This window comes from Danio aesculapii, chromosome 8 (assembly GCF_903798145.1).
Source record: "Danio aesculapii chromosome 8, fDanAes4.1, whole genome shotgun sequence".
In the NCBI taxonomy this organism is placed as follows: Eukaryota; Metazoa; Chordata; class Actinopteri; order Cypriniformes; family Danionidae; genus Danio; species Danio aesculapii.
This window is the reverse complement of record NC_079442.1, coordinates 6,985,505-7,001,770: the sequence shown is the minus strand read 5'-3', so window position 1 is coordinate 7,001,770 and position 16,266 is coordinate 6,985,505. Positions and strand designations below refer to the sequence as shown.

Sequence of the window (16,266 nt, the reverse complement as noted above, 5' to 3'; positions counted from 1 at the left end):
AATGAATACAGATTATACTGCAAATGAGGTCTGCTTCATTCTTTGCAAACAGCAGCTCTCATTCCACGCCCGTCAGCTGGTGGTTTTAAAAGGATACAGCTTTGTGAATTGTTTTATTTTGATGTGTGTAGTCTTTATTGTGCTTTTAATATTTATAATAATTATATCAAAAATTATTATTAATCCTGATTCTTTGAATTATTATTATTTTTTTAATCGAAGACACATAATTTAATTACTTTTAATGTACTGAAATATTTGTTAAACAAAATGGATTAAAACAAAAGCATATGCAACAAGTCAAAACTCTAAAAAAGAATAAAGTGTATAGGCCTATTAGATCAGAAATAAAGGAAATCAGTTATCTGTAATTTCATTAGTTAATGCATAAAGTAACCTATTCATGAAGCGTGTTTAATTGATCTGGAACTTTTAATACGATTTATTTCTTTCTTTATTTGTTTTTTAGTAATGTGTCTCTGTTGGTCTACTTGTTATCGTATTGCAAAAATGCAACTTAATAACTACCAGTGCGAACAGAGCCTAAATATTTGACTTTTTTATTACTATTTTTACATAATACGTTGAAATCGAAACTCGAAATTGTTAAGCGGAATTGAAATTTGAGACTGAATCGATGAAATTTTAGTGATACCAAACCCTATTCTCAGCTCACCCCAGTAACAGCAGGTTAATGAGATGCTTTTGTTGTTCCAGACGGTCTGAAGCCACTGCTGCCTATCGCGATTCGGGAGCAGGTGGATAAGATGGTGCCCAGACAGTGTTTCGCTCTCAGCTACGACCTCAATTGTGACAAACTCTGCAGCGACTTCCAGGAGGACATCGGCTTCCACTTCTCCCTCGGCTGGACGATGCTGGTCAACCGCTTCCTGGGGCCCAAAAACACACGCCGCGCTCTCATGGGCTACAACGACCAGGTAGCATTTATAGGGTGTTCGCTGGGTCTTAAAATCTCTCAGATTTAAAAAACTAAATTTAGTATCACTGAAATATTGTGGTGCAGGTCTTAACTACAGGGAAATAAGTTTTGAACACGTCACAATTTTTCTCAGTAAACATGTTTTTAAAGGTTCAGTGAAATTTTCACCAGATGTTGAGAACAGGCAAAAAAATCCATACATACAAAGTTAACAAAGCAAATAAAATTTTACAAATGAAGTTATGGCTAGTGCCAGATGGAATCTGCCGACATTTTTTGCTATTTCTGCGCAGAATTTTGTTAAAAAAAATCTTAATATATAAACTAAACAGTAATACATTTTTAACTTATATTTAATGTTTACAATGCAAATCCTTCTAGATCCACTTTATTTGGTAAACAAATTACATCTTCTATTACTTTACAAACTGTATTGTAAATAAATTATATGAACATTTTCATAATAGTCAATAATTATACTGAAATTAATTTAAAAACTGAATAAATATAAATCTACACACATTTACACAAGTAAATAAACAGAATCAATGATGGGCTAAAAATCTGCGGAATTCTGCGTGCGCAGATTCCGTGTGGGCCTAGTTATGGCTAATAATAAACACATGAAGGAAGGGAGGTGTAGAAAGGCAATGAAAGTCCAGACAGCAGCTTAAATCTCTCAGTAGTTCTTCAGCAACTCTCTGCCCTTGCCCAGTTAAAATGCATATTAGCTGCTTCAGTCCAACATCTACAATAGCAGGAGGATGAAGATGAAACCAGAGTGGACATTTCAGCAAGACTATGATCCACAGCCAAGGTCTCTCTAAAATGCTTTCAGAGAAATAAAATCAAGCTGTAGAATGGCCCAGCCAATAACCTGATTTAAATCTAATAGAGTATAAAAAATAATGATCAGATTTATTAGATGAGACCCACAGAACCAACAAGATTTTTACACTCTGTTGAAGTCTGTGAAAAACTTCATTCTCCATATGAGAGGCGTCTTTAGGCTTTAAATACATTTCAGTAGTTCAGCACTTGCTCTTTGTGTCATTCCATTGTTATTACACATAACTAATCTTTCAGATTTTTTGGTTTTACTTTGTTTTTATGTTTGTTTTTTTACAAAATCTGGTTCAATCCCATGTCAACAGCTACTTTAGAAATATTTTTCTCAGAAAAAATAGGACGTGTTGAACCCAACACCCCCCACCGCCCCCTCCCCACAATAAAAATCATTTTAAACAGGTCTTAATTTTGCTGTCCAAGTAAAGCTAATCAATCAGGCTGACATACATCCAATCACCACCAATACATCTTAATAACACAATTTTTTTTTAATTCAAAAAAATTTTAATGCAAAGAAACATTTCGACAACTGCTGTTAGACATTTTACAGCTTAGTCCCCATTAAATTCCCTAATCAGGGAATCAATTATATGGTTCCTCGTGCTAATACTGGGCCGTTACAAAAATCCTTAATGTTTAACCATGTATAATCGAAAATTTCATTCTTAATGCTCTTAAAAGAGTCTTAAAATGTCTTACATTTGACTTGATGAAATCTGCAGAAACTCGACATTCATTGTGGATAAACTTTGTGTTCAGATAATGTTCAGATTTGTTTTATTCCCCCCCATTTATAATATAATACAGATATATTATAGAAAATTGTGGCAAAGAAAGGCTTAAAGCATTATGAAATGTAATTGTTTTTCTTTAGTGTGTTTTTGCAAACAAAAGTGTGTTGTGTGTGCAGGTTCCCAGATCCCTGGCCATTACTCCGGTCAGCACCAGTATGCCTCCTTTCCCTCAAGGATCTATGACCCAGGAAGAGCTTATGGTTTCAATGGTGACAGGACTGGCGTCACTCACCTCTCGGACATCAATGGGCATCATAGTTGTTGGAGGAGTGGTAAGAACACACTGGATATCTCTGATTCACCAAATGCAGAGCTTAGCTCGTGCCCAAAACAATAAACCCGACCCTACCCAAGCCTTTGCAACCTTGTGTCCGAGCCTGACTCGCTTTGACACATTAACTGTAATTATGAGCCAGATTTAAACCAGAATATTTCTTAATATGTGGGCTGTTTTAACAGATGTTCTCAACTACAATTCTGAGTTGTTTGAACTACAGAAATTAGTTTAGATTTATCTTAATGAAAAATGCAACAAGGATGAAGCGTGTAAACTGCATTGTTTGTTTATTCTGAATGGATTGTAACAAAAGAGGACAGTGAAGGCTGACTATCATCTTTTCTGCCATGGCAAGCCTGCTTCATGTGTCTATTCACTGTGAAAATCCTCGTATTTTTGCTATTACCTCTTTCACACCACATGCACGAGCAGAGCGTGAGCAGCTTTTTTTTGGCGTCCATGTTAACAGATTAGAGCTTTCATATGCACACAGAAGTATCGTGTCAGTGCGGAGCATGAGCAGAGCTGAAGCAGCAGTGCTGCCATCCTGTTGCCGCTGGGTCTGTTTTTGCCGCTGCTTATCCTTGATTAAAGTGACAGTGCATTGATAATGACCAAAAACACATTGAATGACAGTAAACAAAAGCAATTTTACCCAATTATTAGCAATTTTAATTATTTACTATGACCTTTTATGTGAAGCTGCTTTGACACAATCTACATTGTATAAGCGCTATACAAATAAAGGTGAATTGAATTGAATTGAATACCCAATAAATGATCAATAAGATCCCCTGGTTTTTATATAGTCAATCAAATGAACTTAAACGATTAAAAACAGCAACAAATATTTATTTAGGCCCGAACTACAAAACCAAATTTAAAACAGTATTAGTTTTGCTTATGTTGCACACTAGTTTGGTCAAGTATAAATATCATTATAACTATATTGGACAAATATTATAAATGTTTGGTGTACTATACTATATCTTTTTAAATAATATTTTAACTAATTATAACATCATGCTGACGATCAAAAACAAAATGACATAATATCACAGGCGATTGTATTCTGACAATGCAGTGCACCTGAAAAGACATCATGACACTTCTCATAGAGCTTGAGAAGCAGACAGTTCTTTATGATTTATATAATTTGTGAAACAAAGACTTGCAGGTTAAGGAATTGGCATGGGAAGTTACGGCGGGCCTTGGTGCAGATAAAAAGTAAAAAGAAAAGTGTACTTATGTATATAAATGCGCCTGTGCACTGCTTTTGCTCTACATACACAATGCGCACACACTGCTTCAGCTCTGCTTGCGTGTGCGGTGTGTATTTGTGCCAGTGGAGGAGATGCTGTCGAAGGAGCTAGAGCTTTAACGTATGACACGTGTTGCGAATTGTGCAACTTTGTAGACCCACACATGTGTAGGTACTTAGGCTGACTAGGTTGAAATGTTTGTATAATATTTCTTATGGCATAGCTTTCCACCCAATAAGGCTAATTAAGTAATGACTTTAAAAAAAAAAAAAACACACACAAACTCTTGATCACGGCCCGGACTGAGGACAGTCGCAGCAAATATCAAGCCGTGTCAGGTCAAGTCTGGACAAGTGCTCGGGCAGAGAATCTAAACTCTATTTCCAATGTGCTACTTTTTAAAATTGTTTTTCAATGTAAACACACCCTTGATGGATGTGTGATCATTCGTGTATTTTGAAGTGCCACACAAGCGCTGTGCTTCCTGTTTTTAGTCGGTGTAAATGAGCCCTTAATGAATTTGACCTCCAAATTGACAGAAGTAATTAAACAGGCAGATGACATTTAGACAATAATTTTCCTTCAGCTTAGTTCCTTTATTTATCAACGGTCGCCACAGCGGAATGAACCGCCAACTTATCCAGCACATGTTTTACACTGAGGATGCCATTCCAACCGCAACCTAGTACTGGGAAACACCCACACAGTCTCACATTAACACGCATACAATATGGCCAATTTAGTTTATCCAATTCACCTATAGCGCATGTAGGGGGAAACCAGAGCACCCGGAGGAAACCCACACCAACACGGGGAGAACATGCAAACTCCATATAAAAATGCCAGCTGACCCAGTTGGGGCTCGAACCAGCAACTTTTTTGCTGTGAGGCAAGCGTGCTACCCATGGAGCCACCGTGTCATCCAGGGAGATGACATGAGGGCAATAAAAAGGAAAGTTGTCAGTAAATGAACTTATCAAATGGATGAGAGCAATCTCAATAAACCTGGTACTTTGGTATTAGGTCATTAAAAAAAAGGATAAAAGAATACAGGGACCAGGTTTTCTTAACCATTTTGTGAATGTTGTTTATGTAGTGGAAATCACTTCATCATTTACAGTAGGTTATTATTCAGAAAATATATTAAGGACCCTTTAGTATATATTATATTGTCAATTAGAATGTCAATCAAACATTAAGTTGAACGACTTTTTAATTATTCCCATTGTGTTCTGATTTAATTTGATAACATTTTATTTTTCATTTAGTTTTATTTATGCTGACTGTTTTTTGAAAACAAAATTTGAATGATATTTTTACCATGACTGTAGTCATTTCTGCTGATTTGGCATTAAATCTTGCATAACATGAACGCTAATGAAATGCGTGTGATTGTGTGTGTGTTTCAGATCTGGAAAGCAGTGGGCTGGAGGCTCATTGCTCTGTCTGTGGGTCTCTACGGGCTGCTGTACGTGTATGAGAGACTCACCTGGACCACCAGAGCCAAAGAGAGAACGTTTAAGAGGCAGTTTGTTGATTACGCCAGCGAGAAACTGCAGCTCATCGTCAGCTACACCGGCTCCAACTGCAGCCATCAGGTTCAGCAGTGAGTCTCAATCTACCTTTTGCATCAATTGTAGAAAAACAGTGTCATGAATATGAAATCATGTGAAGTTTTTTGTCTGAAGTAATCCATTTAGATATTTTCTTTTTGTTAGCAGCAATTAAAAATTATTGTAACTATAAAAGTTTGCCATCTGTAACATTTTCAAAAGTTTTTAGATTCTTTATTTTGGAGCACATTCTGAAAATAATGCTGCGATTTTAAAATAAATATTTTTTCTATTTTAATGCAAACAATTTGATTATTTTCTGTGATGGCAAACTTGTATTTTCAACAGCTGTTTCCTGTCTTTAAACTTATGACTAGGCCCACACGGAATCTACGCGTGCAGAATTCCGCAGATTTTTAGCCCATCATCGATTCTGTTTATTTACTTGAGTAAATGTGTGTAAATCTATATTTATTCAGTTTTTAAATTAATTTCAGTAATATTATTGACGAATATGAAAATGATTATCTGATTTATGTACAATACAGTTTGTAAAGTAATATTTTCTGAGAGACTTGCTTTATTTACCAAATAAAGTGAATCTAATTGCATTTGCATTTTAAACATTAAATAAAAGTAATTTCAAATAATAAGGTTTTATTTATGATACTCCCAAAATAAATCATCTGAAAACTGCAGATTTTTACCAAAATTCTCCGCAGAAATAGCAAAAAACGTCCGCAGACTCCATCTGGCCTTACTTATGAGCATAAAATTTTATTATTATTATTATTTATTATTATTATTATTATTGTTGTTGATAATAATTTAGTATTTTAATTAAACACTGCAGTTATTTTTATTTATTATTATTGTTATTATTATTATTATTATTATTATTATTATTATTATTATTATTATTATTATTATTATTATTATTAAGTATTTTATTTGACTAAAGCACTGCCAACTTTGTTTTAAAAAAACAGTTCAGTTATTATTATAAATATTAATGTTGTATTTTTTTATTTTTTTTTATTTAAGTTTCAAAAGAACAGGAGGCTGTTTCAGTAAGGAGGTTCAACCAACTCTGAGTTTAAACTTGAACTCTTAGTTGATTTACAGAGAGATTAAAAACCTCAAAGTTTTCGGTTTCAGAATAGCTGATCTGAGTTGGGTCAATCAACTTCGAGTAGACCATTATCAATGGAGCGCAGATATTAAGAGTCACCATGAAAAAGAGATCAGCATTTCTTTCTCCAGCTGAGCTTGATGAAAATATAAGCATATATTTATAAAAGCAACACCACTGCATTAGTGAAACAGAGACGGTTAGCGTGGGAAAACACAGCTTCTCAAGTTAATGCGTAATTTTACATTTAAAGTATTTAAATATTCAAGGATAATAAGATAAGTAATGTGACTTAAATTTTTACTGGAAAAAAAGGGGAATTGGCCATAATTTTGAAGCTATTTCAGATGTAATTGCATTAAATGACATAAAATAGGCTACTGCGGAGTTTCTACAACAAATTTGACAAAACAAGAATGCAGATAACCTTAACTTAATGTTCTGTGGAAATGTTTAGTTTAAGGTTCCCACTTTTACACATGTTGATCAGTTTTAATAGATTTAAAAGTGCACTTGTGTGTCTGCCTTTTTTATTGATCAAGTGGAGGTTGATATGACATTTAGAATGTAAGCAGAACTAAAAAATAGATTTTAGAACGAGTAATAATCCCATTAATTTAGTTACAGTACATGTCGAAGGACGGCGAATTTTAGACAGTTATTCATTAAAAAAGGACAAGCCATTCTCGTACGTGACTTTGTTCTTTGTGTGACAGAATTATAGGCAATAGCTATATTTCCATTCAAAATTTTTTATAAAATTTATGTGCAGAACTGGAATATCGCATAAAAGATGTGCGAATAAAGCAGCGTTTCCATCCAATGAAACAAAGAGAACAAAATCATCCCTTCCTGATTAACTGGCGTCAAATATCAACAGTAAAAACAGAATTGACTGCGGTAGAAGAAGCTGCGTCAATCTTTTCTTTATTTAATAAATGTACTTGCGCCTCAGAAGACAATGTTGGCACATAAATGAATGTGTGGGGGCATTTAAAGCCATGAGGTGCAGAGAACAGACGCTCTTGATACGCTCCAGACGCTCTGGAGGGAATTAATAATATAATAACACTAATACTAAAATGGTTAAGGCATTTTAGAATCACCAAAACGACATTTAAGATGTTTCACAATGTGCTCAGCCTGCTGGTTTGTCCATTCACACACATTTTCATCATCATACGATCTCTTATAACAAACCTTTTTTAATGCACATACTGGAATTTGTTCAGTAAAAGTGTTTCCATCGCAGTTTATGCGCATCTTTTCTTACCGAATAAAAGTTTATCCTACTTAGTTATGCGCAAATGTTTTTTTATGCGTATTTTCAATAGTTATGTGCATCATGATGGTTCCATCAATTTTTTTTTAGATGCGACTCCAAAATGAGCATTAAAATAGGTGGATGGAAACGTAAGGCTAAGGTGAGAAATACAGATTCGTCTTTAAAAAAGGGGAGGAGACCGACAGAAACTCAGAGTTTAGAGAATAAAACCTGCTCCTGACCAGGTTAGGTACACAGAGTAAGTTACCACAGCAACTGACTCGGCGAAAAAGATACCTTTCTTTCAGAAACAGGCTTGACTTACCCTGCTTTCTCCAGTTTGGCAAACCTGCCATTTTGAAATGGAAAACCCAGAGTTTCCCTCATTTCAGGGTTAAAATACTCTGTGTTTTCACTTAACCTCCGTTCTGAAATGGGCCCCAGTTCAGTTATTGTTGTTAAAAATAACTAAGTAATTTATTTTATTGAAACACTGCAATTTGTTTCAAAAGAACAATCAGTTGTTATTATTATTAGTAATAATGTAGTATTTTGTTTTATTGAAACACTTAGCTCATGCAAAAACTCATTCGTAAAACCATAGAATTCTTTGCAGTCACATTTAAATCATTTCAGAATCAGAATCGGTTTTATTGCCAAGTGTGCTTCACACACACAAGGAATTTGTTTTGGCTACAGAAGCTTCCAGTGTACATAAAGTGACAAGTGACAACACAAAATAATCTGAAAAAATAAAATAATAATAATAAAAAATGATGAACATTAAACAGATGCGGTTAGTGAAGAAACCTGGATGTTTCATTAATCTTTGCATCTAAAATTCATCCAAAAGTAATAATAATGCAGTCCCCAAACTTTTAAAATGATAGTGTAGTCCATATCCATCAAAAATCCTCTCATATACAGTACTGAAATGCATGTCTCGCATCATATATGGGCATTTAGGTTTTTTTGTAGATCTTACAAATCCTCTTAGTCTTTCCAGTGATGGAATAGAGTTAATCTGGAACATATTGGCATTGTGATGACAGTCAGACATTTATGTAAGCTGAATGAATGCAGATTTCAGTGATCTGAACTCTTTTACACTGCCGCCCTCTGCTGGACAAAATAGATATCATCCACACAGAAGATATTCTGGAAGTGTTGTTAAACCGACTGATTGATCGTTTTTTTGACAGGGAGCTGGCCAGCACCTTCTCTCAGCTGTGCCAGCAGGTGGACGTCACCAGACAGCAGCTGGAGGATGAAATTGGGGATTTGAACAGCAAGATTGAACAGCTGGACTCCCTGCAGAGTAAAGCCAAACTGCTCAGGTGAGTCTCAAACAGTACAGTAAAAAATACAGTAGGTTTTTAAAAAGAAATTTATTTTTATTGTTTGAAAAATTGCGCTTGTATTCAGCAATTTAAATGTGACAGTGCATTTTTTTATTATCAAAAATATTCTATTTTATTTTAATAAATGATTGTTTCTACACATCAGACATTCTTGGAAAATACAGCTGTCACAGAGGTCTCAGAGAAATAAATTAAAGGTGCAGTAGGTGATTGTCTTCAGAAACAGTTTTTGTTGTGCTGGTTGAAGGTCTCTTCACAGTCCAATAGTAATGATTAAAGTGAATGATCTAAATGTATTTATATGTATTTCTATATTCTGGGTAAGGCATAAGACTAAAAAAAGTTCATCCAATTAAACAAAATGTTTAACAAAACAGTCAACAAAATGTAGATTTGTAAATCTGCGCACCATGTTCACGCAGATCAATACGTCATGCGCTCACATGACTGACAGAGTGACCGACAGAGTGAAGATGGCAGGAAAACAAAACCAACCTGACATTCCTGAAAGGAATTGAAACATTGCTGCACAAACAAAAACGTGCTATATATAATTCCATTTTGAAAAGGTTTAGAATTGAAGTATTATGAAAGCAGTTTTCTCAGTTTTCTGTACAGTTTTCTCACCAGTGAATGAATAATGTTTCCTGTTTCGGTTCTCATTTGAGACTCCGGGAGGCTAAGGAGGGACATTTGTCCAGATCTTCTACTGCACCTTTAACTTAAACCTTTTTTAAAAAAAATTAAAGATGCACCAATTGACTGGCCATAATTTTATATATATATATATATATATATATATATATATATATATATATATATATATATATATATATATATATATATATATATATATACATATATATATATATATATATATATATATATATATATATATATATATATATATATATATATATATATATATATATACACCCCATTTTGAAATTGAATATTTTTTCCATTTCTCAGTGAATATAGGCAATATATTTTGGTGCATTTAAACAAAACAGATTTATTAAAACGATACATTTGTTCAAATAATATTCTAGTCACCAAACATATTTAGTAAAATTTAAAGAAAATACAATTAAAATCAAGCAAAATATTGCAAAAACAAAGTTACAACCTTCAAATTTCAACTCTAATGTATATGCACAAATATAATATTGTATAGCTTCCTATGAAAAATATGAATTTTAAAGATTGTGATGGGTGTATATGCTGAGCAGTGTGTGTGTGTGTGTGTGTGTGTATATTATCTTTGTTAGGAAATTGGAGGCATTTTCTCTCGGTACATCATTCTTGCAAAATACATCTTATGAAAAATATTAAAAGAGATTTAAAATAAATAAATAATAATAATAATGCACAGATTGATTGACCATGATAATTGTTTTGTTAATATAATACATTTTTTATGTATATTTCACACTATCTATTTTGAGGAATTAAGGGTTCTTTATTTTAATAAATACAGCTCAGAGAAATAAATTAATTTGTAAAAGTATATTAAAATAGATTTTTTTAATAATCAGAGATTCAGAGATGCACCGTTTGACTGGCCGTAATATAGATTTTTTATTCTTATTATTTAAATATATGTACAGTTGAAGTTAAAACTGCAAAAAAGTTGCCCTCCTGTGAATTTTTTTTATCTTATTAAGGACTTAATATGCGGTCTCTGTCACCATCTCGTGGCGGAACGTCAACCGTCTTTGCTCTGCTCAGTATGTCAGGCTGATGGCCGCAGACATGCTGAATCTCCAGGATTATAAATAATTAAAATAGGCACTATCTTGATAAATAAACGGCATAGTTGCAATCTAAACAACCTCATTTTTGCCTAAAAACAGTCCTACAGCAGCAATATTTGTCAAACTACATATATCTTTGTTTGTGAAATTGGAAATAATTTGACTTCTCTCTTACAGGAATAAGGCAGGCTGGCTGGACAGTGAGCTCAACATGTTCATTCAGCAGTATCTTCAACAGGGGCGATAAACACCACCAACCCTCAAAACAAGCTCCATCGATCTCTCTTGCAGATCATCTAACACTTCAAACTTTTATTTCAGCATAGCAATCACATATTTTTCTATTCATTGTTTTTTTTCGCCATTGAGAGTACAGTGACACGTGCCACTTTAAAAAGAAGCTTTCTTTCGTTTATTTTTTTGTACACAGACACTGTTTCTTTAATATTTAATACAAGGGTAATTATTTATTCTTGACATAAGAGGTCATGTGACGTAGTGGCTCTCTGTGTTAGGTTGTGTTTATAGTCCATATCAATTTTCTTAATATGCCACAGTCAATCAAAAAGTGAGACGACGTTTTAGACCAGTGCTTCCCAACCATGTTCCTAAAGGCACACCAACAGTACACATTTGCAGCCTCTTCCAATTCAAACACACCTGAATCAACTCATCAGAACATAAGAGACTCTTAAACTTGAAATTAATGGGGCAGACAAGGGAGACATTCAAAATATGTTGGTGTGCCTCCAGGAACAGGGTTGGGAAGCACTGTTTTAAGCTCTCACGTGCCTTGGAATTAATCTATGGTGTGTGTTTGTGTGTCGTACAGCTATGAAGTTGAGGTTTTTTCTCCACAATCTCTATCACAGCTCTACTACAGTATGTCTAATGTAAACGTAATGCCGTGTCTCCATTCCACTCAAGTCTGAGATGAGATTCATTGCTATTGTGGGTTGGCAGATTCAACATCAGGATTCGGGAAGGAGGTTGTGGGAATTTAGTGACAATTTAAAGGGATAGTTCACCCAAAAATGAGCATTTACACACTATTTATTCATCCTCAAGTGGTTGTAAACATTTTAAGTTTCTTTTTTTCACTGTTAAATGCTAAAGAAGATATTTTGAATGAAGCCAAAAACCATTGATAAACGTAGTAGGAGCAACAAATACTATGGAGGTTAGTGGTTACAGGTTTCCAACATTTTTCAAAATCTCTTCTTTTGTGTTCAATAGAAGAAAGAAACTCATAAATGTTTATAATGAGTAAAGGGTGAGTGAATTATTGAATTTTTGGGTGAACTATCCTTTTAAGTGCTGTCATTTACCCACAAGTTAACCAACTCTATTTTATTTTCACCCTTTTTCCTTAACCTATCTGACCCTTTTGGCAACATTAAAGGGATATTTCACCCAAAAATGAACATTTATGCACTATTTAACCACCGTGAAGGGGTTGTAAACCTTCATCAGTTTCATTTTTCTGTTAAACACAAAAGACATTTTAAAGAAAGATGGAAACCAGTAACTCTTGACTTTCATGGTATGGAAAAACAAATACTGTGGAAGTCAACGGTTACAGGTTTCCAACATTCTTCGAAATAACGTATTTTGTGTTCAACAGAAGAAATAAACTCAGAGGTTTTTATTTTTGGGTGAAGTATCCCTTTAAAGCGGAGTTGCTCAAATTATTGTGAGCTATTTTTACCCTGTTCCTAAAGACTTGATCCAGCGGACACTTTTGGCATCATTAAAGGGATAGTTCACCCAAAAATGAACATTTACTCACTGTTTATTCATGCTCAAGTTGTAAACATTTATGTATTTTTATTTTTTTTTAACTGCTGAAAACACATAAGAAGATATTTTGAATAAACATGAAAGCCATTGATGATCGCAGTAGAAACACAATACTATGGAGATCAATGGTTACAGGTTTCCAGCATTCTTCAAAGTCTCTTCTTTTGTGTTTAACGGAAGAAAAAAAACTCAGATGTTTGAAACAAGCAACTGAATTTTTCATTTTTGGGTGAACTAACCCTTTAAAAGCACAAATTAGTGCAAACTTTTTTCACCCTTTTCCCAAAGACTTGATCTGGCTGACACTTTTGGCAGCATTAAAGGGATAGTTCACCCAAAAACGAACATTTACTCGCTATTTAACCACCCTGAAGTGGTTGCCTTCATAAGTTTCTTTTTTCTGTTGAACACAAAAGAAGTTATTTTGAAGAAAGATGGAAACCGGTAACCATTCAATTTCAAAGTATGAAAAACGAATACTGTGGAAGTCAATGGTTACAGGTTTCCAACATTCTACAAAATATCTTCTTTTTTTGTTCAACAGAAGAAAGAAACTTGTAGAGGTTTCAGATGAGTGACTGAATTTTCATTTTTGGGTGAACTATCCCTTTAAAGCAGAGTTGCACAAATTAGTGCAAACTTTTTACACTGTTCCCAAAGACTTGATCTCCCTGACACTTTTGGCAACATTCAAGGGATAGTTCACCCAAAAATGAACATTTACTCACTATTTATTCATCCTCAAGGTCTTGTTAACCTTCATGAGTTTTTTTTTTTTTTACTGTTGTATACTTAAGAAGATATTTTGAATAAACCTGAAAACCATTGACTTCTGTTGTAGGAACCCCAAATACTGTGGAAGTCGATGGTTACAGGTTTCCAACATTCTTTAAAGTCTCTTCTTTTGTGTTCAACAGAAGAAAAACTTATAGAGGTTTAGAATGAGTCACTGAATGACAGAATTGTCATTTTTGGGTGAACTATCCCTTTAAAGCGGAGTTGCACAAATGAATGCAAACTATTTTTTTAACCCTGTTCCCAAAGATTTGAACTGGCTGACACTTTTGGCAACATTAAAGGGATAGTTCACCCAAAAATGAACGGTTACACACTATTTAGCACTCTCTCAAGTGGTTGTAAACCTTATCTTCAGTTGAACACAGAGGAAGATACTTTGGAGAAAGATGAAAACCAAAAACCATCGACTTTAATGGAATGAGAAACAAATACTATGGAAGCCAATGGTTGCAGGTTTTAAACATTCTTCGAAATATCTTCTTTTGTGATCATCTAAGTAAAGAGTGAGAAATAATGGCAGATTTGCACGTTTTCGGTGAACTATCCCTTTATATACACGCTCATACACGCTGCCTCTAGAAAAATGGACAACCTTATAACCTGACTTAATGAAATCAGTGATGTTCTGCTGCCACATTTTAACACTAATCATCTGCTTATTTGCAATAAATTAATATGAATATGGGATTTATGAATTGGATTGGATGAGTGATGCGCATACATTACGAGTTTGTAATACATTTTATTCCATCGAATCAGACTTTAATTCATTACAGTGATGTGTGATCCATTAGTCTCGCACATATGTATGGTATATTGTATGGTAAGCTGTTTAGTTTGGATCATGACGTGTGCCAAGCGTTCCAGAAGGTGATCAGAAGAGCTCCTGTGATGTGCACTTTATAATTTGCTGCTTTCTTTGCGTTTGTTTCCTGCAGGTTCTTTAGAAAGAGAACGGCACACACTGACCTGTGTCTGTCAACAGTAATGTATAGATGAGCATGCAGACTGATGTAATTTATTGTCATTCATTATTACTGATAGACGAAATAATAAAGTGACACTGTTGAAAATGAACGATAGCTTGATTTGTCTCTGTAAAGCCTCTGGGAAATGGAGGTTTTTATTTGTAAGATGATGCTTAAATAAAAGCAGGAGTGTCTGTTCTTGTTTTAAAGGGCACCTATGGTAAAAAATCTACTTTGTAAGCTGTTTGGACAGCCATATGTGCATGTATGGTGTATAGGCCATCATATTGGGGTGATATAAGCACACCCAGTGCTTTTTTTCCCCAATTTAACAACATAAAAACGGTGGACCAATTGGAGCGATTTTCAAACCGACCGCAACTTTTACGTAGGAGAGCGGTCCCCCCGCCCACCAATATTGATTGACAGGCGCGTCATCATATCCTCAGTTTGTTGATTCACGTCCGCCATTTTCAGCGTGAGTCGAAGCGATATCACTAAAGGAACACCCTTGCTCTATTTTTAGATGCAAGGCTCATTGGGCTCAACACAAGAGCAATATTCTCCACATTATCGCTCTAATCGGAATTATTGGTTGTATCTTTAGGTAGGTTTGCAAACGTGTGTAGTTCTCATTGAGTCTACCTTATACTTCAGCCGTTTGCATTTCTCGCGATCCCAGAAGCTCCCTGTGATCTTAACTAGCATGCGTTTTAGAATTCTAAACATCGGTTTCTATCAGGGTACACTCAAGTCGACGGCTGGGCGCCGCGGACCGCTGCAGAAACCTATGTTTAGAATTCAAAAATGTGTGACGCGACGATTCGGGACACTTAATGTTTCTGCCACGCCACAGAGAGTGTCTGGTGTGCCATGTTGCGGCTTCGAGCGGCGCATCTAGTGCCTCAGTCAAACTTAATTCAGTGTGCGTGGTTATTAGTTTCTGTGTACAAGCTCGGCACTTGAAACTAGCACACAGTTGGCTGTAAAACTGTACAAAGACACAAATGATTTTGCACTCTTTGCTTGGTCTGTGTCCGAGTCGTACTCATGGCTCATGGCCCCGCCCCCTTGTTACGTTGGGCGGGAAGTCGAAACTAGTCTACATGTGAAGCAACACACCCTTAAATCAGCGAACTGTGGACAAGCCCCCAACATGACACTTTTTAACACATTATAATAAAAAAATCTGAATTGTGTTTTGAACTGAACCTAAACTGACACACTCAGAAGAACCATAATATTAATATTAAATCATAAAAAAGAGGTAAACTATGTGCCCTTTAAAGACCCACGCCTAAATGTAAAATAAAATAAAGTATTTCCTTGTGGTTAAAATGTCCTTTATTAACGAATTTATAACATAATATATTCAAAACTAGAAAAGTTCATAGACAAACTTCATGGTGTCTTAAGAAAGCCTCGTCTGATAGTTTTAAGCAGTTTTAAAGTTTAAAAAACTGAATAAGTTTTTTAGAAGTTTGAAACAGTTGGCATAGATAGATAAGTAC

General features: G+C 34.7%; 1 protein-coding gene across 3 annotated transcripts in view; it reads left to right on the top strand.

Moving 5' to 3' along the window:
* The window catches only part of mfn2 (mitofusin 2), a 61,387-nt gene extending 46,523 nt beyond the window's left edge, over positions 1–14,864 (top strand). For all 3 annotated transcript variants that reach the window (XM_056463094.1, XM_056463095.1, XM_056463093.1), the window contains exons 14-18: positions 718–938; positions 2,700–2,855; positions 5,532–5,728; positions 9,274–9,408; positions 11,367–14,864. In XM_056463094.1, coding sequence (XP_056319069.1) covers positions 718–938; positions 2,700–2,855; positions 5,532–5,728; positions 9,274–9,408; positions 11,367–11,436 — 779 coding nt within the window. In that variant the 3' untranslated portion in view covers positions 11,437–14,864. The remainder of the gene's footprint in view (positions 1–717; positions 939–2,699; positions 2,856–5,531; positions 5,729–9,273; positions 9,409–11,366) is intronic.
* The last annotated feature ends 1,402 nt before the right edge of the window (positions 14,865–16,266 follow it).